Here is a 27,637-nt window from a genome sequence, read left to right on the forward strand (position 1 = left end):
TGTAGCTGAACCAACCCCCGAGCCGGAGGTGGTGGTGCTCCGTGAGGTTGGATTCCTCCCCGCTGCCCGGCCGGGGACAGGGACGCATGTGCTGGCCCTGGGGTCCTGCCGAGGGGACGTCGTGTCCGCTGGGGCTGGTGGCACTTTGCAGAGCTGCAGCCGAGCCCCTCGTCCTTGTCAGGCCAGTGTGGGGTGTGGGAATGGGGCAGGAACGGCTGAAACAGGTGCTGCCGGAGGGGAGCGGCTGCGGCCCCTTTCCTGGGAGGTGCGGGGGCATCAGCTGCTGTTTGTTGTGCGGGTTTCGTCTTCCTCGGAAGGGTCCTGTCCCAGGTGGGGTTTGTCGCGTGGCCTTGGGGATGGGGAGGAGGCAGAGACCCCATAAACGTGCCCAGGGAGCTCCCGTTCCTGAAGCTTCGCTGAGGAACGGTTGTGCTCTAATCCCAGTAATTACAGTGCTTGATAAGTCTGTTCATGCCCTTATACTTGGTCTGTTCTTTAAAATAATTATTAGAGTGGAGGATACGATGATTTTCTTTTCTAATTAAAGCTATTATACTTGTCCAAACTCTCACAGGCTTTGTAGGTGCTTATACTGCTCTAGCTCATGCCTAGTGAGGAGCACCCCGTGCGATGCTGCTGCCTGCAGCCCTGCATCACCAGCTGCCCCTCTGCCCTTAACGCCACACAAAGGTGTGGGCAAAAACCTCAAAATCAAGGCCCGGAAGAACCAGCGATTCATCACTGAACGCAAAGCCGTAGGGTTGGTGGAGGTATTCAGCATGTGGGCTTTCCAAGGAAGCCTTTACTGTGGAGCTCCCTGGGTGCACAGAGCCTCTGTTTTCACAGATGCTCAAAATAATGCACCATGTTATAATTGGGTGAGGTGAACTTGCTGCTGTGCTGAGAGCAACCAGCTGTACCCAAGGTGGAGAAGGGGTGAGTGATCCTGGTGTCTCTGCCTGCACCAAGCCCCGAGTAACGGGGAGGTGGAGGGCGTAGGCCGGCATGCTGGGGAGCAGCCCAGCCCTCCCATGGGTCTGGGGGCTGGAGCTGAGCCCGGCCAGGCCCAGCAGCTTCCCCGGGGCACTGCAGGAGGGCTGCATGGGGAGGAGAGCACTGGGAGAGCCACCTCCCACATGCCTTTGGGGTGGGAATCACAGCATCGCTGCCTCACCCTGGGGTGGCTCCTGGCCGGGGGCTGTAACCCGCCAGGACTTGGCGTTCTTGGTGTCTGCGGGCTGGACAGGCTGCAGTGGGGAAAGTGTGGGTGGGTTTGGCCCCTCCTCAAGGGTCTGCTCCTCAGGAGAGTCCCTGGGGCGACCACTCCTGTGCAAAGCAGACGCTTGCACCCAAACCGAGAGCTCCCTGTGAACGAGAGCATTACCCCCTGCTCTGCTCCTTGCCTCGGAGCGTTTGTGTTGTCTGGTCTCGCCTCACTTTTGGCTGATGCACAGGGAGCGATGATGAACCACACTGCCCTCGGGGTGCTTGAGGTTCTCGTTCTCGGCGCTGCGATAAGGGGTGAGACGTCTGAGGACCAGAGCTGGCAGGAGGAACCCACATACTCAGTGCAAGCATGGAAGTGTGGGGCTGAAAACCCGCTCCAAGGTGGCCAGAACAAGGCCGGCTCCTTCCTCCTGGGTTCCTGGTGCCTCATCAGCCGTGATCTGCGCCGAGGCTGGCAGCGTGTCAGGGTGCTGGGGTACACCCGGTCCTCACCTCAGCTGCCTCGGGGAGGAACATCTCCAGCTGGGATGTGAAGCTGTACGAAGGCATTCGGAGCGCACGGGTCAACTGCTCGACGAGGCTCTGGTTCCAGAGGAGGATGCCAGTGAATGCCGTTTGGCCCACACGAGGCATCTGCCCTGGGCCTTCTGCTGAGCCTCTGGCGCAGGAATGCAGACGTGTGTCCTGCCGTTCACAGCAGCCCCAGCCTGCAGGCAGTGACTCTGCCAAGCCAAATACTCCTGACCTGTGGGGTTTTGCTCTAAAGAACTTGGCTGAAGCATGTGGGGTGTTGAGAGATCGCTTGCATCCCCTGACAAAGTAATTGCAGAGGTGGAGACCAGTGACTCTGTCGTTGCGTAGACCAGTAAACCCAGAGCAGACTTTATCCACAACCTACCAAGGTGCTGCTGCAAGTCAAGAGGGTCTCTGCATCCTTCTCACGGGGGCTTCCCACGTGAGAACAGGTCCTGCCCAGGGAGCTCTGAGGCACAAGGGGAGCTGATGGGGAGGTCTGGCCAGGCTGAAGGAGATGCTCCCACTAATTAAATGCTCCGGGTGGGATCCAGCTTGGCAGCCTACAGCAAGAGCCCTGTATTAACAAGGACTGCATAATCTGTCAACAGTGAAGTCAGATGAGCTTTCTAAGGTTTCCCTCACGTGCAGATTCTGTATGTGCAGAGAAAGTGCTTTTACAGTAAGACCTTTTTCTTGAAACCTTGTGTTTGCTTGTCCATCTCTGGTCTGAGATGATCTGGACTACAAACAACATTGCACGAAAATACAGACCAAAAAGCTGTAGTTAGAGAGAGGAGAGGGCAGGAAAAGGGCCGATGTGACCAGAGAAAGGCTGCTCTTTTCTTGCCTACCCTACAGAAAGCTGTGACATTTAAACATGGGTGGAAAACTGTCCGATGAAATTTTTGTGGCAGTCTAAGGTAAGTTCAGCCAAGCCCTTAACACCTACTTACCTGGCATGAATAATTTGGTGGAATGTAGGTAGGCAGCCGGGCACCAAACGGCCCCCACACTGGGAGGCTCACCAGTAAGGAACTATGTTCCTCCAAAGGTTCCTTCAAACGCCTGCAACGGGCTGTCCCCGGACCCGAGGGTGGGACAGCCGTGGGGAAGAGGAAGGAGGGGAGGAAGGTGCTGCTGGTCCCTGCTCTCAGCCCAGTGCCCCAGCATGAGGTTGTCCCCGGCCCCGCAGAGCCCAGTGATGAGGGGAAGGGAGCCAGGGCCCTGCCGCGAGCATCCCCCGTGTCCCCGGCCCAGCGGCTCTCGGAGGGGTGGATGCAGCGGCCGCCTGCGGCGCAGGGTCCAGCCCCGCTCTGCAGCTTCCCCGTGCACGTCCGTTAGAGGCAGGAAAGCGCAGAAACCCCGGGGGAACGATGGCACGGAGGGAAGGGGATTCACAGGGGTGAACTCAAGGAGAAAGCCGGTAATTAAATTTCATCTCGTTTTGCTGTCAGGAGGGCCAGGCCTGGTGATGCTCCGCTCCCGCGTGCTCTGCTGCTGCTCCCCGTGTGGGAATTACTCATCCCCGCAGGCTTCGGTTGCACTTAGTGCCGTAATAAACCACTTCTCCCACTGGGCTCATCTTGCTCAGCCCTGCACCTCCATGCTCTCCTTGACAGACTAATTGTGGCACCGAACCTTCCCCGTTTCTGTGTGCTCCTGTCTCCTCTGCATCGGGGCTAGAGGACAGTCAATTAAATTTCGGTTGCTAAAAATGAAGACTCAAATCCATCAGCGAGAACTGAATTTCCAGTCCTAAGTTTCCTTCCTCCTTCACTTTCCTTCCCCACAGATGACTTTTTATTGTTTGTTCTCTGATTTTCCCATTTTGTGTTTTCCATAGGCCTTCCCCTGTGTGTGTGGTTCTCATATTACTGCTGCTCTGCAGGACACAAGGGCAATTACAAGTGAATGAAAACATACGTTTTACAGCACGTTATTGAATTATTGAATGTGTTTGCCAGGAGACAGAAGCTTATTTTTCTTCTACCATCCAAACTTCACCTTTCAAACCTGTGGGCTGACTCACAGGGACTCTCCAGCTGCAGTTTTCAAAGAGCAGCTAAAAACCTTCTCAGTGTGTGTGTTTGGGACGCCAGCGTCTCCCTCCGCGGTAAGTGCAAATATCACCCCATGGCTTTGCTGGGCAGATGGAACTGCACCCAGGCCTGAGGACTGCCTCTGCCATTAGATTCCCTCCAATTTCCCCCCCCTTGGATCATGCTGCCCCAGCCGTGCGGACGGAGGGCTGGGGAACTGGGCGTAGTGTTTAGAGGATTAGGGATCTGTTTGTGAGAGCAAACCCCCTCACCTGGAACCAACCTGGGAGCGACAGCAACCACCACCAAAAAAAGAAAAGATTAAAAATGCTAGCCTGATTCATTTTATTGGCAGCAGAAGTTCATTTTTAGGGGAAAACATTGCAACTCCAACCATAAAGCCTGGCTGATGAAAAACAAATGCTCTTTGTCTTCAGGGACAGCGTGATGCCAATAATTATTACTACCCATCAAAAATACATTATTACCCCAGTGAAATTCCTGTGTTCCTTCCCTGAGTCCTGGTGGTAAATGAGGCTTTTTGAGACTGGACAGCCTCTTTCTACGTGACAATTATGATGTTAACGGGAGCCAGTAGACTGGATAATGGGCTGATTTTGGATTCGGATGCAGCTGCATTGGGGAACAGAGTTTGAGCAAAAGATTAAAGTGGTTTTGCAACCCATTTGCAACCTCTTCAAACTCCCCCTCACATCCTCCTCTGAGCTGGACTTAGGGAATTACTGGATTATAGATGAATACCCCAATCAAATACAATAACAATAGGGCCAATTTTCATAATTTCTTACCTCCTACAGTTAATTTAAAACGAGTAGGAGCAGCGAGCACACGGTGCCTAGGGGTGTTCACCCCGGCCACCCCCAAAGGGCTTCTCACCCTGCTTGTGCCCAAGAGGGTCCCCCCAGAGTGTGCACCCCCCTACCCCAGGCAGCGATGGAGACCTGCTCCCGTCCCACGGCACAGGCACCACAGAAAGGTGTGTGAAATGGCACCCTGGCATCCACAGTGTGTGTAGCTATGCCTACATAATATAAATGTAAATACAAATGTAAATATAAATGAAATGTAAGGGAGGAAAGGCTCATATCCTCCACTCTGTACAGGGAGGGGGAGCAGAGAACATATTAGCAATGCTTAAAAAAACAAGCAGGAAAATGCTGCAGTTCCTCCCCCCTTCACCCTCAGTCTCTCCTTTGCAATGACCGGGGGAAACACAAAGGCAAAACAAAAAATTTGACAACTTGGCTTCAGAAAAAACAGGTAAATGGATTTGGGCTTGGCCACTGAGCCTGTTACTAGCCTGGCACAAGCCGAGAGCAGCACAGAGGGACAGCGGGGAGAGGCCGGGGGAGCTGGGATGTGGGAGAAGCAAACTGGGGTGGGAACTTCTGGGGGGCTGCAAGGGGAGAAGGTGGGGGGCTTCTTGGGGGGGGGGGGGGGGGGGGGGGCTGAAGGTTCACGTTGTCACTTGGCGATCACTCAGAGAGCAGTGGGTGCGAGGGGCTGTGGGCTGGGTGTGAGGGGCTGTGAGCAGAACTTTCCAGCAAAGAGTGCTGGTTTTCATGGCCACTAATGTAAGTAACCGCTGTGGATTTTTACCACACTCTGTAGACTAATTGTGTTTTTATTGGAAAACTCCAGATGAAAGAATTAAGCTTTTCCCAGGAATGAGGATACATGTTCCATACACACATATACATATAAGATCTCATTAGTCATAGCTGGCAGACAAATCGATAGCTTTGTGGCAGTACCTGCAGCATAACGCTAGAACACCAATTTCACAGGAAGTTTTAGTTTCCTACTTTTTTACTGTTTGATTATCCAACTCTCGTGTTCTTTACAGCCATGTTTTACAATGTTTTGGAGTAGAATATTTTGGTAAAACCCAACATAAGTTCCTCAAATGCTTTGCTCTCGCTTGCAGGCCAGGGCAGACGCCAGCTCCCCGGGGTACCAGCAGCCCGTGCCAGTGAGTGCACAACCTGCAGCAACGTTTGCAGGCGTCCCCCTCCCTTCTGCTGGTACGAGACACTGTGTCCACACACAGTCCCCCTCTCCCCATGGAGAGGAGATCCAAGAAGATCTCAGCATCTTTTAGAAGCAGGGGCTAGACTGCCGTGAATTGGTGTGACCGTTCCAGGTTCCACAGGCATTGGTGCCAAACGTGGAATCACCGTGTGGGGCCACCAATGGACAAACCTCCTCTGGTGAAACCAGCCAGGCCCCTCTGCTGCCTGCACCGACGAGTGGGTCTCTGGGGGGGGTCCAGCTGCCCACACGGTGCACTCCCGTCAATGAGTATAAAGCATCCCTTCCCCCTGCCTTTCCTTCTTTTAGTTCCCCGGCTCTATCCACAGCCTGTGTTATATTTTCTGTTCTATTGATTTGCTGCTATGCCAGTGTTCTAGGAGAATGAAAATACAATCTGCGTTCTTCACCCACCAAACATTGTGCCTCTCTATGGTAAGTGCTTGAAGGAGCAGACAGATAAAAGGTTGTAAAACAGAACTCTTAAAGTTTCTAACAGAGCTTTAGTTTTTCCAAGAATATGGAGAATAAGGATCATGGAAAGCTATATGATTTGGGCTGTCTGTGCTTTCTGTTTTAAGCTTCTGTAACAAGGGATACTAGCCAAGCTGCTGTTGTCAGTGTCCTCCCTTTTCTTTTTCTTACTTACCGTTTTTATACCAGTCTGCGAGCACTCAGCTGTGCTGCAGGCCAGGCTCTTCCCAAAGCAGGTCCCAGCACAGGGCTGCCCTGGGGACAGCTGTGCCACATCTGGCTGGGCTGGGCTGTGGGCACCGGCGTCAGCGCTGATTAGCGACATCACCCACAGGAAGGGAGAGAATTGTCCTTTAAAGCCTCTTCTAGAGATGGAGCGTCTGCCCTCTCCTCCAGCAAGCTCTTCTGTCATTCTCAGATAAGGCCTAGAGGCCGTGGCGATAAATAACCTTTCGGGTGGCAAGAACACGTGAGCCAGCTGCGTTTTATAATGTTTGAGCTGGGAGAACAAGAAGAGCAGAGAACACAGCCGGTCCTTTTTCCTGAGGTCACCAGCCTCCCTTTGCTGTCACGTGCAGGGTTTAGCAATCCCGCTGCTTTAAAACACACAGATCACCTTGCAGGGCTGCACCGAGGACTAAAAGGAGTCTCTCGGCTGCTGAGTGCCCAGCCAAAACCCCAGGAACCCCCGTTCCTGTCCAGCCCGCGGTGAGATCGCGTTAACAGACTGGCTGGGGGTTGGGCTGGGCTCGGGGCTCTGGCCAACCCCCCAGCGGGATGCTCGGCCGGGGTGTGTGGACGGAGCTGAGGGAAGGAGTGTAGGCATCGCCCCGGGAAGGCCTTGCACACCCCAGCTGGGTTTGTCACTGACCCTCAGAGTGATTTTTCCCTGTTTTTTTTTCTGTCCCGCCACTTCTCCATCCACACCGTGAATCACACCATAAATGAAATAACAATCTGCCCTTAAATTAGAATGTGTGCCCCCAGAGTGAACCAGAAACGTCGGGCACTAAACTTTATATTTGCAACGTACCGTTTAAAGATACAATCCTCCAGCTTCTCTCCAGAAGTATTTCAGAAGGGCACCAGTGAGTCATGAGAAGTTGCTCATCCCAGAGACTGCCGGGAGGAGGACAACAACGGCGCCTGCGGCATTGGAATGCTGGGGATCAAACAAGCTTAAGGTTAATTTTCAACCTGTTCCCATTTATAGCTGAGATGTCTGAATATATGGCTAAATATTCATCGTCTTTATTAGCTATGTTATTCCTTACAGTTCACCTAGAGGATTAATGTATTTCTACATTATGCCCTGCAAGCTGTGAAGGACAACAGAATACTTATATTCCACTAAATAGAAGGCAAGGTAATGCAATTTAGTATAATTCTTTTAAATAGAACACAGGGTGACCTTATGTTCAAGTCAGCTTTAGCTTTAGGTTTCTTAAAACTAACCTTCAAATTTAACAAAGGGAAAAAAAATCTATAGGCTGCAATAGAAATGTGAACATAAAGGGGATACTGCGTTAAAGTATTTATTTGGAGCTGCAGCTGTTGCCATCCCCATGCAGGGCCCTGTCAGTGTTATTCACTGTCCGTAAGCAAGAGCCTCTGGTGCGTTCCATTCAAGAACAGGGTGGAAAATTAAGAGCGTCTGTTAAATAATTGATGTGTAAAGACAGATTCAGGAAAGACAATGTACTATGAAGGCAATCCTAGAAATACTGTAATGGTAAAAACTAGAACTTGTTTCCTTTCCATTCTTTATGAGGAACTTAGTTTATGAACATTAATGTGAAAGGTTCAGAAGGAAACAAACCTTTCCAAAATAGCCCAGAGTCCTCCCATCTGTTGCAACTCCTCATTAACTGAACTTTGTGGTAAATCCATCATGGAAGTTTTGGGTGATCCAGGAACTCCTTAGAATTCTGAATTTTGCCTTGTTTGACACGCATGACCAGTAAAAGATCAAAAGGAGCGGTGGAAGGAGAAAGAAGCTGCAAAAGGTTTAGGCCACTGGTTGATTGTTCCCTTAGTTCCTGTTGGAAATTGCCAGAGACAAGATGTAGAAGCAAGCAAACACCATCTCTGTCTGGAAAAAAGGAACACAATCTGTTGCTCTAAAACTTGCCTGCCATCATTTTTATTATGTATCATAAACCATCGCCTAACAACACCCGACGTCTGGCCAGCCTGGACTCAGACTGATTACGGCACTCAGGCTGGCTACAAGCCTGGGTTTGAAATAGCGGTGACTTCTGAAGACCTGGCTGAGGAAAGTGCTGCAGTTCTGGTAAAATGGCATGAAACTGTCAAAAACCATGTTTTGAAAATCACTGTCTCTACTTTCAGCTACAAACACCAGCTGAAGCTCCTTGCAGAGGGAGGATCCTTGGGGCAAGAGACCACCGAGGTTCAACAAGCTGCCAGGACACAGTAGGTGTTAGATTCTTACCTGTACAACGAAAGCGTGCGGGTTTGTTAGGCAGAGGTGACACTTGGTGTGGATATAAACCTTTATGCTCTGAAGCAGCATTAATTGCAAGGCAATAAGCAGAAATTCCACTAAGGGGGATACTCATTATAACTGTCCCTTATGGTGTCCCATAAAGCAATTGCTTTTATCTCCAGCAGACAAATTAGATGGTCCATCAATCTCATTTATAAAGCAATTCCTCTGTCCTTATCTGCCAAGGAGATTTTTATGAGGCCTGTCATGGAAAAGTCTCTTCAAGTGACAGACTATTGTGTTGCAAAAACATGGTTTCTGCAGGACTCAGCCTGTTGGTTTTTTGGGGGTTTTATTACTATTTTTTTTCCTCTCATCTCTGATAAGTGGCAGCTGCTCTTCACTGGCAGCTCATTGCAGAGGGCAGCATCCTCCTGCGGTTTGGCTTTGCTAACAGGGTGTTATTAGCCAGCGTGGGCTCAGGGGAGAAGAAAAGCTCATTACAAGGTCCAAGTGCATTAATTCAACCTTCATCACCAGGGCACTCACCTGAGCTGCAGCAGCATTTGGCAGCCTGCTCCTGTGCCCCTGCCCCACGCCGTCAGCCAGCGACCCCCAACGACTTCAGTCCTGGTCCAGCGCAGCCACCCGAAACGCGCCATTTCCACCCCCCCACCCCCAGCAACGAGATCGCCTCTGACGTACCTGCTCAGCACAGAAAGCTCCTGGGGATGCTGTGGTTGTCGTTGGGAAGGTGTGTGCCCTGGGAGTGCTTGGACATCAGGCTCAGGGGAGTGGTTTAGGAATATTTTCTGGAATTTGAGTAGGGATTACTGCTGAGCACTGGTGGGACAGGGCAGCTTTGTGAAACCCCTTCGATCTTTAAACCCCGAGCTGGCTGCAGCATCGTGCTGGGTGTGCTGAACCTGCCCTTGGCCTGTCGGCATTCCTGCTGGGGCTGCAGCCAAAGTCTGGGCAGATCAGAAGCATTTTTCCGCCTGCCGCAGCGCAGGAGGTGCTGGCTGGAGGGAAGCAGGCGTGTCTGCTCCGCGCCCCGCATGAGGGTAGAGCCATCCGCCCTGACTTGAGGGAGAGACTCTCATTCGCTGCCCCTGGCAGAGTGAGTCTGCTCGTTAGCTTCCAGGTGTTAATTCTGGGTGTGCCCTTCGCATCTGAACCTCCTGGGTGAGGTTCCAGCTTTTTCTTCCCTCACCTTCCCCTGGTCTGGGAGTGACCTGATCTGCTGAGTTACACCTCGGTTCAAGAGGATGCTCTCTGACACTGACCCACCTACATCCCCTCTGCCCGGGGCTTGATCTGCATTTAACTGAGGACATTTCCATTTATTCCTTCAGCGTGCTTTGGACAGCCCCTTGGTACTGTTTTCCACTTGAAGAGCTAACTGATGATAATTGTATTCTGTTTCTCCTTCCTGAGCTAATTTTCTGACTCATTGTGGGCTTTTTTCTGCTTGCTTTTTGTTAATCTAGTTGGCATTTTGTGGTTTCTTTGTTCATTATGCGGTGGGGCTATATAAGGGGATTTGTCTCTGGAATTCAGGTATCCCCTGCACTGTGTTCTCTGTTATCGTCTTCATCAGCAACTATGCTGAAGGCAGTTAGATGCATTTGGCATGAGCTAACCTTAATAAATCTGGGTTGTTAATCACTCAGACATGTCTCTGTTGGATCCCTGCATACTGATTTGTGCGTGCTCAAATAGTTTCTCTGGAGCAGACTTCTGGTAACTCAGTGTTTCAACAGTCTGCCTTCCAAATTCACCCTCAGGGCCTTGCCCCCCAGGGCTTTGCCTGCCAGGGACGGGTCCAAGCCATCTGCCCGCTGCTGTGAGAGGACGAGGGCCCTGCGGACGGGCTTCCCGGGGGACTCTCCTCCCACCCCACGCTTCCATCCAGCCCCCGGGCTGGGGTGTCACAGTGATGGGCTGCAGGGAGCCAACCTCGCCGTGCCCACTGCCCCGGCTGGGGCAGGACTCTGAGCACAAAACCCGCAGCAGCCAGCACAGCCCTGCTGGGAGCGGGGGGCAACACCCCGCGGGGAGCGGGGTCCCGTGTTTGGAAGCGCTCCCTTGGTCCTATTGGTCTTGGACACCAGGCTGCCTCCAGCGCCCCTCAGGAAGCCATTCCCACAGGTGAGCGGTGTGTCTGAAGGCAAATTAACGAATGTTTAAGCATCTATTTACCTGCTGAGTTGGCTCAGCCCTGGACTTGTTTCAGCAAAAGCAGAATTTCTTAGATTCTCTTTCCCAGGCCTTGGCTAGGTAAGTCCTCTGAGTGCTGCAACAAGCCTAGCGCCTGCAGTCCAGCAGAGATGCGATCTCCTGCCCAAGTCAAACAACATAGCTCAGTTTATTTAGTTTTTTTATGTTGTGCATCCTATTATTTGCCTAAATACTGCCGAGAGAGTGCTGCTGCGTTAGTCAGGGTATCCTCAAGTGATACAAGAGCCTCGAGGCAATGGGCAAAGCGTGCAAGGCTTTGAATCTCATTCAGGCATTGATAATTACCAGTCTAGATAGCTAAGCTGTTACGAAGATGCAATACACTCAGGTCTTACATCATGCCCATTTAGGGGAGAAAAATTCAGCAATGAAGAGATGCTACGATTGACAGATCCAAGGAAAACCAGCTAGGTTATTTTTCACAGCAAGAGATGGCAAACGACATGGATGGGAGTATGGAGAAAGACCCACTTCTTTGGCATGAGGTCTTTGATTCCTCCAGAAGATTATGCAGCCATTTAAAGAAAGAAAAGAAGGGAAAAAAACCCAACCTAAGAAATATTAAAGATGGACTCAACACAAGGTTAAGAGACTTGTACTTCACCCACAGCCGCTAGGCATGACAGGGGCTCCCGGAAGAGCTCTCCTATCACAGGGCAGGTACCACTCCAGGCTTTGTTTGGTGCTTCCCAGAAATTTGGCTGTTTCTGAGGAAACCAGTGACCAGTCTGTACCAGCATTCTTGGACAAACATCTGAAGAAAGTATTGAAAATTTCTATCTATCCATCTCACACTGTAAAACAGCCCTGGGGATGGGATTTAATCCCCGGCTTGGCTCATACCCCAGAATTTGCCAACAGTGAGGCAGATTTCATTTCAGAGAGCCATAGCTTAACATTTCTCATGGAAGATACCAGTGTTAGCGCTGTTGCTATGGTTATTTCATAGAAGCCCAAGGTGTAATATGTACACTGAAGGAGAACACAGAAATATCTCTTTAGAAACTGTGTGAGGTTTGTGTGCACAGCAGCCTATGGAAAGGCACACGGAGGGCCCCAGGGTGAGCACGGGGCTGTTGCTTGGGTGTTGGGTCACACGCAGCTCCCTGAGCTGTGACAGAGAGCTTTGGGGGGACAGGATAAAATTTTCCATCTTCTGATGTTTCTTTCTGAAATGTTTGCTTTGCAGGTGTTACTCAAAGAGCCCTGGAAAGTTTTGTCCGGGGCAATAAAACAGCAAATTAAGAATATGCTCATCCAGGGCGAAATTTTAGGTGAGTGTTTTTGCTAAACTCTGCATGGTTTTCGAGTGACCCCAGTAGTGTTTTTCTTGAGTGTCTGTCTGAAACAGTCGAGTAACTCTGAGCAGCAAATGAGGCCATGAATCACAGCTCACTGAGCTCTGCGTCCGCCTCATTGCTGACGGGTGCTGCTGTCGCAGGTCACCGGGCGCTGCAGCCTTGGACAGATGGGTGCTCCTCCTGCTCCTCCTTTCTACGTACTACTTGGCATGAATCCTCTTACCTACTGGCAAACAGCGAGTTTAAACCTTGTTTTCTGAAGGGGCCCTGTGAGAGCATGTCAGGGAAGTTCAAGAGCCCTGATCAAGTCCTCCAGATCTAGAGCAAGCACCAGGTGGGGGTCTCAGTGCCAGGGGGTCTGTCCCCTCCTGTCCCAGGCCATGTCCTGGGTGACTCCATGCTTTACCCAACTGTTGCTTAACTCTCTCTTCTGCTGATTTTTCATCCCTGTCCTGGACTCGAGAGGCAGGGGTGCTTTTTCCAGTGAGTCCTTTTAAAGCAGGACCTCCCAGGACTTTTTTTCCTTCCTGTGCCCATACAACACGGCACCTCCCAGGCTTTTCGTGGCCAGCTCTCAGTTTGCCCCAAGGCTGCCATCACTCACATTTCCACTCTCAAAGGAAACTTTCCAGTCGCTGGGAGAAGCCTGTCCCCTGTACCTTATGAGCACGGCTCATTTACAGCCTCAGCTTGTGCTAAAAACTTGTACTATAGCAACCAAAGGATGAAGGATGCTGAGTTTTGCAATCTTTGGGAAAAAGGTCTCTTAAATTTCTGCAGATATGTGAGTGGAAATGCACTGCTACACTTCTGTAGTGGAAACCAAAAACTTCATGCTGACATCTACCTTTCCACAGGGAGTAAATAGTATTTTAATAAAGTGGAATATATGGTAGTTTGAGGGTTGTTCACTAAAAGTTGATGAATGAGGAACAGTAAAAAGGCAAATGTCAGCTTATCTTAATAATTAAATGAGGTGATGCTCATTAATTAGAGATGCTTTTAACATTTTGAAAAAATCACAACGATGTTTTTCAACTGAAAACAGACCCTGCTCTACACAGAGAGGGCAGTGCCTGCGCCCCATGGCTGGCTGCCCTAAATTCCCATCTTCAAATAACTGTTAGTTTCCAAGTGAAGGGCCTCGGGGATCGTGTGTTCATCCCCCTCTGCTGCTGCTCCTCGTGTTGATGTTGCAACATACACCCGAGGTGCAGGGATGTGGCCAAGTGGGGTCAAGTGCCCTGGAAGCGAGGACCTCCCCTTCTTTCTCTCCTGTTCCCTCTCTCACTGTGCAAATGGGGAAAAAAGTCAATCCTACTTTCCCTTCTTTGGTCTCTCTTACCCTCACCCAGGAGGGTGGTTGGGTGCACATCCTCGTCCTCGCCAGCAACCCGTGTCCCCCCGCTGCCTCCCCGGGCAGAAGCTCAGTCCAGACTATGGCCAGGGTAGACCGGGATTGCCCCGGCCCCAAGCAGCCACAACTGCCTTTAAACTGCTGAAAAACATCCCCTGGTCTTCACCAACCAGACAAAGCCCGAGCCCTCAGCCACTCCTCGCAGGACGTGCCTTCCAGCCCTTCACCAGCTTCATTGCCCTCCTCTGGGCACGTTCGAGGCCCTTCACATCCTGCCTAAATTGTGGGGCCCAGAACTGCTGCACAAGGTTGCACCAGTGCTGAACACGTCTTATCCAAAGCAGTTTGTTTGGGTTTTTTGTGATGAGTGAGGTGTTTCCCTATGAATTTCAGGTCTGAGGAGCAGAGAGTAACCACCCTGGCTGGTCCATACCAGAGCCCCTCCATCACCATTGCAGCACGTACCAGTCACCACCACTGAGTTTTGAAGGATCACCCAGGAACTGTCAAAACACACACAGCTTTATTCTGCAAAGGACTTACAACTACTCAACCCAAAGCCTGGATGGATAAGTAAGTAATAAATATTTTCCCATCTTTTGGTTGTCTTCTCCAAGTAAGAGAAGTCCCTTGCTCAAGCTCAACCAGGGAAGCTGAGAGGAGAACTCTGGCCTCTCTGCTCTTGGGTTTTAAGAGGGATGGTATGATGGCAAAAGGGACATCGCTGGCCAGGCCAGGAGGTCCTTCCAGTTCTTGCCCCCCAGTGCCCCACCACTGCTCCATGCTGCTGCGAAATCACTGGTTTCTTTCTGCCTTTAATGTCTCTTTTTCATGTTGTTTTCATTTTTTTTTGTCTCTTGTGTACTAAATCTTTCTTTTGTTCTGCATCCTCTTTTTCACCTGCCTCCCAAGCGCAGCTAAATTAAACTGCATTTTTCCCGGGACTGTAAACAAAACCTTCCCTCTTAGTCTGAGTCAATTCCATTGCTTAAGTGAAACTCTTTTACAGCAATTAGTAATTACAGAGCATGATTTCATTCTTTGGTTAGTGAATGCTATGGCCCTGATATAAAAAATATTTTGTGGCCTTTTGTTTAGTGCCAGTGTAGGTTTATTTCCTGAATTAATATCTTTACAATAAAAACAAACAGAAATTCTCAATGGACTAAGTTAATCTGTCTGAGGCTGCTGCTGCTAATCCCAGCGCGTGTTCCCGCTGCCCTCGGCCGGGGCTGGTTTTCCGCCGCTGGCTCCACGGCTGCAGAAGCAGCAGAGGGAGGGCTGGGACAGAGCCAGGGCAGGAGGTGGAGGGGAGGATGAGCAGCACCATCTGAAGGGGGAATTGCTATTGACTGACCTTTACCTCTGCTGGGAGGCTTTGGTATAAATTATCTGGGGAAACTCCATGTGAACAGAGTCAGGCTGGGTGTCTGAGTCCTTCCTTCAAACACAGGTCAGAACGGGTCCGTTTCTGCTGCCCGCAAAGCCCCCGTGTCAGGACAGCACGAGCAATGACAGAAACCCCACTGCCAGTAGTAAGATGAGAAACCCCCAAAAGCAAATCACCCCATCCCTGGAGCTCCATGTCCCCCACACAGACGCCTGTTCCCTGGACCTGCTGCAGCTGCGGGTTCACAGGGAGGGTCCTTGAGAGGCTCTGCTCCCACTGCACCAAGTAAAGGGGCTGCCACCATCATACAAGTCCCAAGTGAGTAGTAAGACACCAGAACAGCAACATAGGTTCCCGAGGAGAAGCGGGGGGGCGCCCTTTGGTATCCACCAGATCCAGCGAGCTCACCTCGGCCCTTGGGCTCACAGGTCGGTGTTGGCCGTCTGGATGTTCATGGTGGAGCAGATGGTCTGCGAGGCAGGTCCCTTCCTGTACCTGGCCTGCTCCATCCATGCCTCGCGGCAGGATGCGACCGTGGGCGGCAGCGCATTGTCCTGAGCCCGAGGCACCTTCTGGCACATGCAGAGCAGGGACTTGAGCTCCGAGCGGAAGCTCTCGTTCAGCCAGCAGTAGATGAAAGGGTTGTAGCAGGTGCTGCTCATGGCAAACCAGTGCAGGGCGAAGTAGAGGGAGTTCTTCGTCTTGATGCCCAGGCTGGAGATGAGCACCACATAGCAGTTGAGGGGGAACCAGCAGACAGCAAAGACCACCACCACCAGCATCAGCATCTTGATGCTCTTCTTCTTGTTCCTGTGGTGGGTGATGTACTGCTGCGTGGTGACATCCCCAATGGCATTGCGGAGCCACAGCTTCTTGGCCAGGCGCGTGTAGGTGACAGTGATGATCAGCAGAGGCAGGAGGTAAAGAAGGAGGAAGGTAGACAGGTCCAGATACTTCCAGACCAGCTCTGCAGGCTCAGGAAAATCAGGGAGGCACAAACTCCGGACAGTGGCTTCCCTTGAAAAACAAAGAAATACACACATAGCACGTGGCCACTGCACAGCACATGGACGCTGCTAATTTGGCAAACCACAGCGGGGCTCCCACACCACCCACAACAGCCGCCTCAGATTTGTAGGACAGGCAGGGGAGGGCCAGATATCGCTCATCTCAACAAAACAAAGCTCAGCCAAACCCCTGTTTCCCAGAAAGTCTTCTCGTTTCATTCTCTGTGTCTGTCTTACCAAGGATAAGTCTGGTTACTGTGTATTGGTATCTCCTTTCCCCTTAAATTGTTGTTGTCTGATCAAAGAAATTCTTAGAAAGACAAACTGGAGTTTTCTCTTAGAATTTGCAGTTGATTTTAATTGAGCGAGTCCCTCAAGTCCCCTTAATGTGGCAGAAGTGGCCCTGATGGCTCATTCTCAGGTCACTGTGAAAGCAGCACTGACCTGGCTGCATCTGCCCGGGCACAGCGGCAGCGCCGGCCACCTCCTCCCCAAAAACCCAGCGCAGGAGAGAGCATTGGGGGTGGGACCCACCTAACTCCTGCTTTTCCCCACCCCCACGGGTGATCCCTGCGCACCTGGAGAAAGGAGATGTTATGCCCAGGTTTCCCTGAATGTGCCCACCCTAAATCCAGCCCGGGATGCGTTACTCCTCTTGGGCATGGACTACACGAGCCGCTGTCTGGCCAAGCCCAGCTGAGCCTGGACCACCACTGCAGCACGCCTGAGATAGCTCTGACTTGTCCTTGCCAGGTTGAGGACCTGCCTGTGCCCCCGAGCAGGGCCAGGAGCGCCCCCGCCAGAGCGGAAAACTGCTACTGGGAAGATACAGATGTCAGGGGAAGGGGCTGCTGGGGGCATGGCCCCCCCTGCATGGGCAGCACTCCTTCCTCCTTTCCTTTCCTTCCCCTTCCTCTTTCCCTTCCCCCTTCCCTTCCCTTCCCCCTTCCCTTCCAGCCCATCTCACTTCCACCAGCTTTTCAGGAGACCAGCTGTTAAAACCTTATTGCTACATCTTAAAACAGGCATGATTATTAGAAAACCTGGTCGCTTCACTCAAGTTTAACTTAAGCCTGATAGTTGAACTTCTGATGGTTAACTAACACAAGAGCTGACTTTAACTAAATGCGATAGCTTATTTTAACAGCACAGTCTGTCCTGTCCCACCCAGCGGATCAAGGCTCTCTTCCCATTTCAGGCTGATGCACCCCAGCACCCTCCGCACAGCACCACGTGTTCCCTCCGCATCCCCCAGCAGATGTCTGGAAGTGATGAAACATGAGGAGAAAGGAGCACTCACATATTTATTTCCACTGGATGTTTTCTCCTTTTCTTTCCTTTTTTCCCCCTTTTTCTTTCTCTTATTCCATTTTGCCCTTCTCTCAACCCTTGTTCTCTGCTCACTTGTGTTCAGCACAGACTTTAGTCTCCATCAAGCTGCATTATTCCTTGCAGTATTGATTAATATCTTTAATATCCTGTTTCCAACCTCTGGAGCTGGCTTTTGTGCCACAAATAGAAGACTGCTTGAAAACAGACGGCTGCGAGGAGGGGCTGCACGGGGCTGTCAGGGGGATGACAAAGGGCACGAGCGTGGCCGAGCAGGACCCTGGAGATGCTGCTCAAGAGGGGAACTGGTGCAGAAGGGAAAATCATCCTTTCTGAACTGCATTCCCGACCTTTCCTTCCCCAGGATCCAGCATGGGTGAAGCCATCCCCTGCCCGCCTGCAAAGCCGCAGGGAAAGAGCAGAGGTGACAGGGCAGCAGTGGGCCGTCATCCCTCACCAACCCCCCAGGAATCGGCCATTTGGGGAACACCTTGAGCTCAGGACGGTGTCTGGGCCGCAGCTGTCAGTGCTGGAGCGCAGCTGAGACCTAGCACGGGTGATACGCTGGTGCTTGCGGAGCTTAAAACTGCGTTTGATGAGAGCAGGCAGCAGCGTGAGCCCGCAGGTAACCAAAAAACCATCTGCTGCCCTCACTGCCCCCCTTCCCTCGCACCCTCTAAAGGACGGCGCAGGGCTGTAGGAGAGGCTCACGATGAATTCAGGGAAGAGGCTGGCTGAGAGCAAAACCAGACAGGATGGTGTGTTTTGGTAAATTCTGGTATGACCGTGGACTTGGCCACACTGCCAAGAGGTTTGGCACTGGTGGAGCCCATCTCCTCCTGTCCCAGAACCCCGGCAGCTCCCTGGTGGGACTCTCAGCAGCCCCCGGCCCTGCAGGAGCTATTATGAGCAATATTACAACCGCGGTTTTTATTCAATGGAAAGCAGGGATGAGAATAACTCGTTCTGGAAGTCCTTCCGAGCTGCCTCATGCCGACACGAGGCTCGGTTTCCTCTGGTCGTGCTAAAGGATGAAGGCAGACAGGTGCCACGAAACAGATAGTGGCGCTTGTTCATTCATGAGCAATTTGTTCAGTAATACCCTGAGCACAGCTGCGAAGCAACGCCAGCGCAGGAGTAACCCAGCACTTTGTTTACAAAGTCTAAGCAGTGGAAGATATTATATCCCCCGCAGGGGTGTCTCTCAGTCAAATCACTCACAAGCACAAGTAAGGAAGAGCTGTGAAGCCCCAGATCACACTCACATTTTGCATAACCTCTCATATACAAACAGCAATAAAAAGCCCGTGCGGGCAGTCAAACACTCTCCCTGCCATGCTGATGGGCTGTGCTGACATTTGTCCTTCATACAGGAGCTCAGTATCTACAATAGAAATCCTCCTCCTGCTGCCTATCACTGCCCCCTTACCCCCCTCCCTGGGCCGACGTTCTCAGGTTGAAAATACCGTTCACTGTAAGATTATCCCCTCGGCCTCGAGCCTGGCATTCCTGAGAAATGCAGGCACCGGCCCTGCAACACACCACCACGAGAAACCCCAGTTTGTGAAGTATTACGGACTGTTCCCAAGCCAGGAGGAGTCCTAGCAATGCCACAGGCTGGTGGGGACAAGAGGGCCAGGACAGGTTGGGTACCATGGAGGAACAAAAGACTGCAAGGGCAAACCAACCCAAAACGTCCGGTTCTTTATTTCTCCCTGGTAGAGAGGATGACTTCCCAGCAATGAAGGCCATCACTAGACCAGCTGGAAGTGGGGAAGAGGAGCGCTTTTTTTTCCCCTTATTTTTTCCTCTTCTTTTCTTTTTTTCCCTCTAGATCAGAACCTTCACTTTCTTCTGATACTTCAGCAGTCCTCACATGGATGTGAAATTCCACTTCACCTCCTTTTAATAGCTTCTGCTGTTGTGTTCAGCCAAGCAAAGAGCTCCTTTCCCTGCCAGGCAAGGCAGAGCAGCATGCTGAGATGACTTCCTTTCCCTGATGAAGCACTGTTCCTCTCACCAGCCCTTCACTGCAGAGGAGGAGGTGGAGGTTTCTTTTTTGCTTTTCTTGCTTATGTAACGCTGGGCAGAGGACCCTCCAGCTTTAAGAAAGGCTGGTCCCGTTTCATAAATCCAGATGGATGAAGTACAAGGAAGCTAAAATGAGTGAATCAGCATGTGCAGTCTTGGAGATCCAGGGTTCGTGGCCCCCGACTCACAAAGGCGGTCCTCTCCTCCCCGTTCTTTCTGTAGAGTCTTGCTAATGCCAGTACCAGGTGTTTACACCACCAGTTTTATCTTCTTTCCTTTTCAAACTGCAGCTTTGGCTCCCTCTTTCCTCCTTGCCTGAGCAAGCTGGTTAGAGATGGTCTTCTTAGGTCCGAGGCGCTGAGCGAGCGTGAGGAGGGGAGAGGAAAGGCCCTCGGGAGAAAACGGCCTTCTTGGGACAAAGCCCGTCCTGAGGGGCTGTGCCTCTGCTGTGGGAAGGCAGATTTTGCCCCCACACAAACCCACCGACTCCACTACGTCCCTCCCCAGGCCTGGGAGCCCTTCCAGCAGCTCCCACCGCTGCGAGCCACTGCCCCAGAGGGCTACCGGGCCTCTTCACGCCCGCTTGGAAGGGGAAATAACTCACCTGTAGTGATACTGGAAAAGCTTTTGGTAGATGGCATGGGGTAGGGAGAAACACGTTGCCATCAGCCAGATCACAGAAATGCTCAGTGCTCCCTTCGTCAGCGACATCCTCTGCTTCAGCGGGTTCAGGATGACCTGCAACAGAGATTTCACCGTGACTTAGCGCACGGGAAAGCAAAGTCTCTTCACCACAGCAGAGGCATTTTTTGACGTGATCTGATGCTGTTAAGAAAATGACAGCCATGATTAGGAAAATGTCCTGCTTATTAGAGTGCTCTGGGAAATGGGAAACATTGAACTTTTCAGTCTGCTCAGAAATGCTTTCAAATAAACTTTCTCCTCTATTTTGGTCTGTGAGGACCATTTTCTTTAAATTGTGCCTTACATTAGGTAGAAAAAAAAAAAGAAGATATCTACACAAGTCTCTTCACTTATGGGTATGTTTGTTTATTCCTTCATAAAGAGTCTCCTGTTCTAGCTGAACCTATGAAGCTGAGCCCTCCTTGCCTCTTTTGAGGCATTAACTCACCTTTTATGAAGTTTTCTTTGTTAGATGAAAAAGTAAAGAGCTTATAAAACCTGAGACTCTGGAAGATCCTATTTGACTGATAGTACAGGACAGAAGAGTGATTGCTAGAGACACACACAGGGCCTGGGCTGCCCTCTCTCCTCTACATTATTTACATCATTTATCGCCAGGAGCTGGCCCAGCCCAACTGCAGGCAGATGGGGGGTACAGGCCTCTCACAGCTCTGAAGTGTCCTCCCAGTGTTTCCAACAGATTTCCCACTCTGACGCTCCCCTTTATACTGGTCCAGCATTAGTCCCACAGTTACACCACTTAGACTCTCAATTTCCTTTTACTCCAATTGTCCTGCAACTTGAAGATGCAGCAAATGCCCAATGGGAAAAGAAGAGCAAAAGAACAAACAGGCAACTGCATCAGAATTTAAGCTCAGTATGCTGCAGCCTGGTGATCTACGGGTTTTGGGTGGTGAACTAAAAAGCCTGGAGAAGTTCCCTGCACAGCTGAAGTAACACGCTGCACTCAGCGTTGGCTTGCTGCCTTTCAAGGCTCCCCATGTAAAACAAAGCCTCTTGAGTCAACCTGCCCTGCTGTACTTGGGGGTAGGTTGGACCTGGCTCCTTCCAACCTACTTGAAAAAGGTGTCTTCACCCTCTTCCACTGAAAGTCCAGGAGTTTCCTGTGAAACCCGCGATGCTGCATTTTGTTTTCTCCCTCCTGCCCCGTACCTGGCAGCCTACAGAAGTCCATCAAGCCTTCCTACCCCTGACACATGAGGGGCACCTTTGAATTTAGCTCTAGTGCCTTCTCCCTGGATACTCTTGGGTCTAATCCCCAAGATTCAGCCGCCTTGAACCCATGGCTCGACCGAGACTGAGAGGGGCTTGGGAGGAGCCAGGAGGGGAGCGGCAGAGGGGCGGCAGGGTGGGTACCTGGTGCCTGTCCAGGGCGATGGCCGTCAGGGTCAGTGTGGAGACGTGGAGGGAGCAGTACTGCACGAAGCGGCTGATGTGGCACATGGCCTTGCCAAAGATCCACGTGCTGTTCACAAACCGAACCTGAGGGGAAGACAGCAGGTCATCAGCCAGCAAATCCACGGGGAAACCTTTGGATTGCACCTGAGCTGGCACGTGGGTTTTGGCTGGCTGGCTGGCTGGGCAGCTCCACCTGAAACCCAAACAAAGATTAGCTACTTGCATTTCAAAACACTTTTACATAAGAGGTTATAAGGTCAAAACCCACAGATTAAATCAGTGGAGGTGTCGCAGCCCTCCCGGCCTATTTGTTTAAACACCATTTGTGAACCGCAGTTATAACTTTTTGATTACACTGACAACTATGTTTGGGAAAAGCGGACTGAGTTTTGGTCACATAAACTCCCCCTCACTCCTGGAGAGCTTTCACCAAAGACTTTGCCCAACTGGCAGCTCTGAAAAGCTTGACTACACTCTTCCAGTCATCCTAGTACGACTGGCATTCGAGTTGTTTTGACCCACTAAGTTTTAAGTGTGACTCTAGTGCTCTCCTGCACGTATGCTAAAAGTACATGTTCACCCAGGCACTTATTCTGCGTTCCCCAAGAAGCTCTGCTGTGGTTTGGTGGCATACATGGAAAGACTTTAGAGCCTTTCAGGAGATACAGAGGCTAAGGGAGGGAAGGGAGCCCCCAGGTTGCTGGGCAGTGCTTTACTCTCCTGGCAGAGCTGTCTCCTAGACTTGATTGTGGTGGGCTCACACCTCAGGCCTAGAAGAGCATGCACAGAGAGGGCAGGCGTGAGCACCAGGTCGGGCATTCTGGTGAGCGAGTCCCCTCCTGGCTGAAGGGCCAGCACCGTGGGCCACTTACCAGGGTAAAAGGTGTGTTGAGCAGCGTGATCATAATGTCAGACACTGCCAGGTTGACGATGAAAAGGCTGGTGGCTGAGTGCATCCTCTTGTTCTTCAGCACCACGTGGCACACCAGCGTGTTCCCAAAGAGAGACATGATGATGATGACCGAGTACGCCACAATTAGAAGAGCTTTCACTGTTGGTTTCTGGGATTCTGGCTCATATTTAGCCAGCTCAGCAAATTTCTCCCACTCAATAATGCGGCTGTCTGTCCAGTTGAAGGTGGTCCTGTTGGTTGCTTGGTAGATCGACATGAGTTTGGCCAAGGAAGAGTAATGGTCAAAGTCCTGAAGAAACCCCACCATCTGTGACCTGTGTGACTGAAGCAGCGAGCGGGGCATGGTGGGTTAACCCGAGTCTTCACTCGGCTCGAGGCCACGGGGGTCACAGCTCCAGCTGACAAAGCAAACGATCCATCTGCTCCGACTGCTCAGCTCTCCAGGAAGCTGGTGAAGATGCAGCTGCCGTTACAAGCACCTCAGAACAGAAAGCTGGAGGGAGCCTCCAAGGTGTGATGGGTTCCCCGAGGGCAGAGGCGGCGCTGGGGAGCAGTTCCAGCAGGAAAGGGGCTGGTTTGGGACCGCACGCTCTCAACCCCTGCATACACCAAGAAGAGCGACAGCTCTACAGGTGGGCGAGGAGGAAGAACTAGCTGTTGCACGTAGCAAATGTAGGAAAACCTCAGCTGGGGGTTCAAGTTGTTTTAATCCCATGTCAGCTTTTTCTTCTTTGTCCTCACCCGAGTCCATTTTTCCTCCAAGTTCCACAGAAGGCTGCGTGGTTGGTGCTTTCAGCCTCTACTTCAGAACACTCAGTTCTCTCCTGCTGAAATGTAAAGGCAGAGCCACTTGGGGGATCATTCTTAAGAGCGGGGGTAGCTTTTGTCTGCATCTAACCCCCACAATTATCCTAAAGCAATTCAGGACCCAGAAATCACATCAGAAGTTGACTTTAGTCTATCTCATATTTTCTCCTCCAAACAACAACTGAAATTCTGCTTCCAGTATTTCAGCTTCAAGGAGAAAAGGGTCTTTCCTGCAAAAGGTGGGACTTGGGAGAGGCACACAGCTCACAGAGGAGCCTCTTACACCATACACAAACCAACACCAGCAAGATACCAAGAACAATTCCCTAGAGACAAAAATTTCTGTTTCCTCAGCTTTACCAATACCCATTTTTAGATATTTCTGGTGATTTTAGATTGCACTGATCTATTAGGTGGAACCTACTAACTATGCACACCGGGATTTACAGACAGGCTACATACAGGTGGAGAAAGTCGTTTCGAAGCTCCGCTGGGCTCTCCGAGAGGGTGGTGGGTTTGTTTGGTACGTGCCGTCCTGCCAAGCCCCGTGGCCATGAGCACAAACCGATGGGTCCCGCAGGCTGCAAGGAGGGATGTCAGGGCAGGCGGGGACAGACCCCAACGCTCTGCTCCGCCGCAGCGGTGGCCTTGGCTGCGAACACCACCGGGAGTCAGAGTTTTCTGACGGAAATAAGGTGCAGGGGACGGAGCGTGTCTGCACCCACGCGCTCCCGTTACCCAACCCGCTGTGGCTTGTCTGCTTACCCTGGGCAGCGTCGGGAGCAGCGGAGGCCCACGGGAAGATGCGTCGCAAAGCAAGTGGATGTGGAAGCACCTTGGTGGGGTGGAAGGAGGGAGGAATCATCCAGGAGACGGAGAGAAGAACCAACATTGAAAACAGGCAGTGTACGTTTCCTGGGAAAATTTCTGAGCGAAAGACGCCTGGGAAGGACAGAGAGCGTGATAAATGCTCACGGATCCTGCTAGAGTAAAAGAAGCAGTCACACAGCAGGTCCCTGCACCATCAAATCAAAAAGCTGATCCACCTGAAAATTCAACAAACTGTTTTCAGCTGGATCGGTTTCCTGACCTGACTCCCTGCATGGCTGCACCTTGTTCTTTCCCAGGAAGAAAATTTTCCATCAAATGGGAATCAGAGAGCGTCTGGAGTTGGAAGGGGCCCGTAAGAATGGTGGAGCCCAGCTCCCTGCTCCCCGCAGGCCCCCCAACACTAAACCAACCGACCCAGAGCCTCGTCCGGGTCCTCCTGGCACTCGGCCGGCGTGGGGCCGTGACCAGCCTCCCGGGGAGCCGAGGGCAGTGGAAGAGCTTAAGGTGATGGAGCCGTAACCCGATTCTGGCCGGAATTTCTCCTCAGACCTTCCCAGGCGCAGCGACCCGTTCCTGTCCGCAGCGGGAGGCTCCCGGCGCCGGTCGCTGCCTCCGCAGGTGCAGCAGCGAGGGCTGCCCGGTGTCCCGGGGAAGGGCCGGTTAACGGCCGCTGAGCCCCAGCGGAACCCCCGCGGTTCCGTGCAACAGGAGGGGTTCCCCGCAGCCCCCCGCCCCCGGCAGCAGTCGCGGGGCAGCGCGGAGGAGCCGCCCCAGCGCAACTTCTGCCGCTGCCGCGGGCCCGGCCGGACGCTCCCGATCTCCTCCCAGGCGGAATTCCAGCCCCCGCCCGGTCCCGGGACCCTCCAGCCGCCCCCCCCCGCGCCACGGCGGGCCCGCTCCCAGCGCAAGTCACGCACTTTCCCAAAACAAAAAGAAAAAAAATAAAATACAAATCACCGCCCCCCGCTCACCCCGCGCCCGCCGACAGCCCCGAGGCCCCCCCCGACCCCCCGGGGCAAGCGGCGGCTCCTCCGGGAGCGCCCCGCCCCCCGCCAGGGCCGCCAACCCGGGCTCGGGGCGGGGCGCGGGGCGGGGCCCCCCCATTCACAAACCGGAGCGATGGGCGGGCGGCGGCTGGCGGTGCTGCACCGGCACGGCAAGCGGGGGCCGGGCGGAGGCGGGGGGTGGCTGCACGGAGACGTCCGCAGGGATCCAGCGCGTGCGTCCTCCGTGGCATCCCGGCAGAACAAAGAGGTGCTGACAAGTTTCCCCTGATTCTCGTTTGAAAGGCGTGAGGAACAGCAGAGGGGATGCTCGGCACACGTAGCGAACGTGGTCACTGTCCCTTCTGCAGAGGAGCTGTTCTTGTGAAAAAGGAACAAGGTTCTTCTAAGAGATCTGACTGGTATCGGAAGTCATTAACAGGCGTTAGAATATTACCTCACTTGTTTCTTCTGTGTGGGTCGCCAGAGCAGACCCACGCTGATGCCGAGGGTGCGAGGCTGATCTCCCCCCACCTCAATTCCCCGACCAGCGGTGTGAAACCCAGTGCCTGTGCCACCTGTCTGAGAGGGGCTTGAAAAGCCCAGCGAGCCCAGCGGAGATCTCTGCCTTGGCTCGGGGCTGCCTCACCGCTTGCTCAGCTGCGGCTGCTGGCTCTGCCTCCGGCCTGCCCACTGCCCCCTCCGCTCGGCCAAGGCGGAGAGGTCCGGGAGCCACTCACCTTCCCGCCCCTCTCTCCCGGGGCTGGCACTGACCCCCCCGTGCCCAGCTGGCCCCCACGCAGGCACGGCTGGTCCCCGCGGGCAGTCACAGGCCGCAGTGGTTCTCCGCCGGCCCTGCGGCACGTTGGATCTGCGGCTGCCACCACCGTCCGCGCCTGTGCCCCCGGGCTCGGGGAACCAACCGCCACCATTTGTAACCCCACATCCAAGCGGAGGCCAAAATCATCGCCAGCCCTGTGCCCAAAGGCACGGTTCAAAGCATTGGACTGAAAGAAAGCTATTTTAAAAGATTTCAGAGCCACAAAACGAGTCTTCCTTTGCTCCAGGGTTCCGGTGACGCTGACGCTTTGACTGACATCGACACTGCACACTCTTGATTTGCTCCACACCAGCCACCTCCCGTCCCACCGGTGCTCGACGGAGCTGCCAGACCTTTGTCTTCCACGTCATTAGACAAGTGTCGAACCGACGCATGGAAACATTTTAGGAGCAGGAACAGCTGTGTTGTGGAATCAAACTGCTTAGAGTTTTCTGGCTTTTTCTCAAGCAAAATTCAAGTGACCTGCCTGTCTCTGTGGAGACTTTACAGGCTGGAGATATTAAAGACATTCAGTATCTTTCCTTCTTGTGTCTCACTTTTTTAAATGTCAGGTCTTTCTGTTTCTTGGAGGTCTAGGTGCCCTCTAGACAGATGGATTAATAATACCACAGATACACAGGCGCCAGGCACATTATAACTTATGAGCTGCAAGAACTCTCCTTTTGCTCTAAAATATTGATGTCTACTCTGTTATCACCATCAGATTTTAAGGCACAAAAAGAATAGCTGAGTCCTTGAAATATTTATTACCAAGCCTTATACCTGCATGCACTGTTTAATGTGCACAGCAGGGAACTGGGTAGGTCACACACGCCTTCTTGCTCCTGAGACACAAGTTTAAAAAGCCAGCTCGGCTTTACCTAAGGTGTTGGCAGCACGGCCGGGGCTTGAATTAATCACTTCTGAACTGCAGAGCAAGATCTTCCGCACCAGAGTGCTTCCCTTCGAATTACTGCTTCATCTGAACTCGGCTCACTAAGCGTGGACTACAAACCTCCCTCCAGACAATGCTACCCAGCAGCAGCCGTGCAGAGGCTTCCCTAACCTGGGATAAACATCCCAGAGTTCTGAACAACTGACATTTCACATGTAAAATAGAAACTACAACCAAATTTTAAATTCATCTGCTATCTTAAGTCAAATTAAAATTCAAGTGGCAGGAACTGGGAAGTGACATTCGGGCACAATTTCCCCAGGGTCAGAGTATGATCTGGCACTGGCTGCCCATCTAAATGGGAGCAGCGCTTTCAAACACATTATTTCAGATTAAAATCTTCCATTAGCATATATTCTAAATAGCACTTATATTCATCACAAGCGAGTGGGTGGAGGGGTAAGTTTTACAAAATGGGCTTCAATAGGAGAAATAAGGAAAGAGCAACAATGCAATAGCAATTGCATTTGATTTTCTGTGGACAGCTGCAATTTAGACTTTATTATTTGAAATACAAATGGGAAGTATGTAATAGCTACTAATAATGGAACTTCAGAGCGGCTGGAAAAGGAAGGCTTTAAAATGGATTTGATAGTCCTTGAATTTTCAGCTGAAAGGTTTGGGTGACAGAACAAAGAAAACCAATACAATGCTGTAAATCTTCCTTCTTCCTGACCTGATGGGTATTGTCTAGTGACTCCACTGGGGTCTGGATCTTCAGCCTTGATTTTTTATTTTATTTTTTTCTTTTTATTCTCCTTGAAATCATACAGAATGCCACTGACAGCATGTTCAGTTACTGCCTGACAGCT

General features: G+C 51.9%; 1 protein-coding gene and 1 long non-coding RNA gene across 4 annotated transcripts; one reads left to right on the forward strand and one right to left on the reverse strand.

Moving 5' to 3' along the window:
- The first annotated feature begins 7,586 nt into the window (after positions 1-7,586).
- On the forward strand, positions 7,587-9,486 carry LOC141927769 (uncharacterized). The gene is made up of 3 exons (XR_012624578.1): positions 7,587-7,674; positions 8,661-8,744; positions 9,298-9,486. It is a non-coding gene; the product is annotated as an uncharacterized LOC141927769 (long non-coding RNA).
- A 4,781-nt stretch (positions 9,487-14,267) lies between these two features.
- LOC141927770 (G-protein coupled receptor 83-like) lies at positions 14,268-25,208 on the reverse strand. Of its 3 annotated transcripts, none has more exons than XM_074835031.1 (7): positions 25,180-25,208; positions 24,002-24,178; positions 23,699-23,817; positions 22,389-23,256; positions 21,475-21,600; positions 20,018-20,151; positions 14,268-16,063 (listed from the first exon to the last, which is right to left on the reverse strand). In XM_074835031.1, the coding sequence occupies exons 4-7, from the start codon at positions 22,770-22,772 to the stop codon at positions 15,469-15,471; spliced, it is 1,239 nt and encodes a 412-aa protein (XP_074691132.1). In that variant the 5' UTR covers positions 22,773-23,256; positions 23,699-23,817; positions 24,002-24,178; positions 25,180-25,208; the 3' UTR covers positions 14,268-15,468. The 3 variants fall into 3 exon arrangements, with proteins under 3 accessions (XP_074691132.1, XP_074691133.1, XP_074691134.1); XM_074835032.1 differs by lacking the exon at positions 25,180-25,208 and adding an exon at positions 24,617-24,785; XM_074835033.1 differs by lacking the exon at positions 23,699-23,817.
- Between the last annotated feature and the right edge of the window lie 2,429 nt (positions 25,209-27,637).

This window comes from Strix aluco, chromosome 10 (genome assembly GCF_031877795.1).
Source record: "Strix aluco isolate bStrAlu1 chromosome 10, bStrAlu1.hap1, whole genome shotgun sequence".
In the NCBI taxonomy this organism is placed as follows: Eukaryota; Metazoa; Chordata; class Aves; order Strigiformes; family Strigidae; genus Strix; species Strix aluco.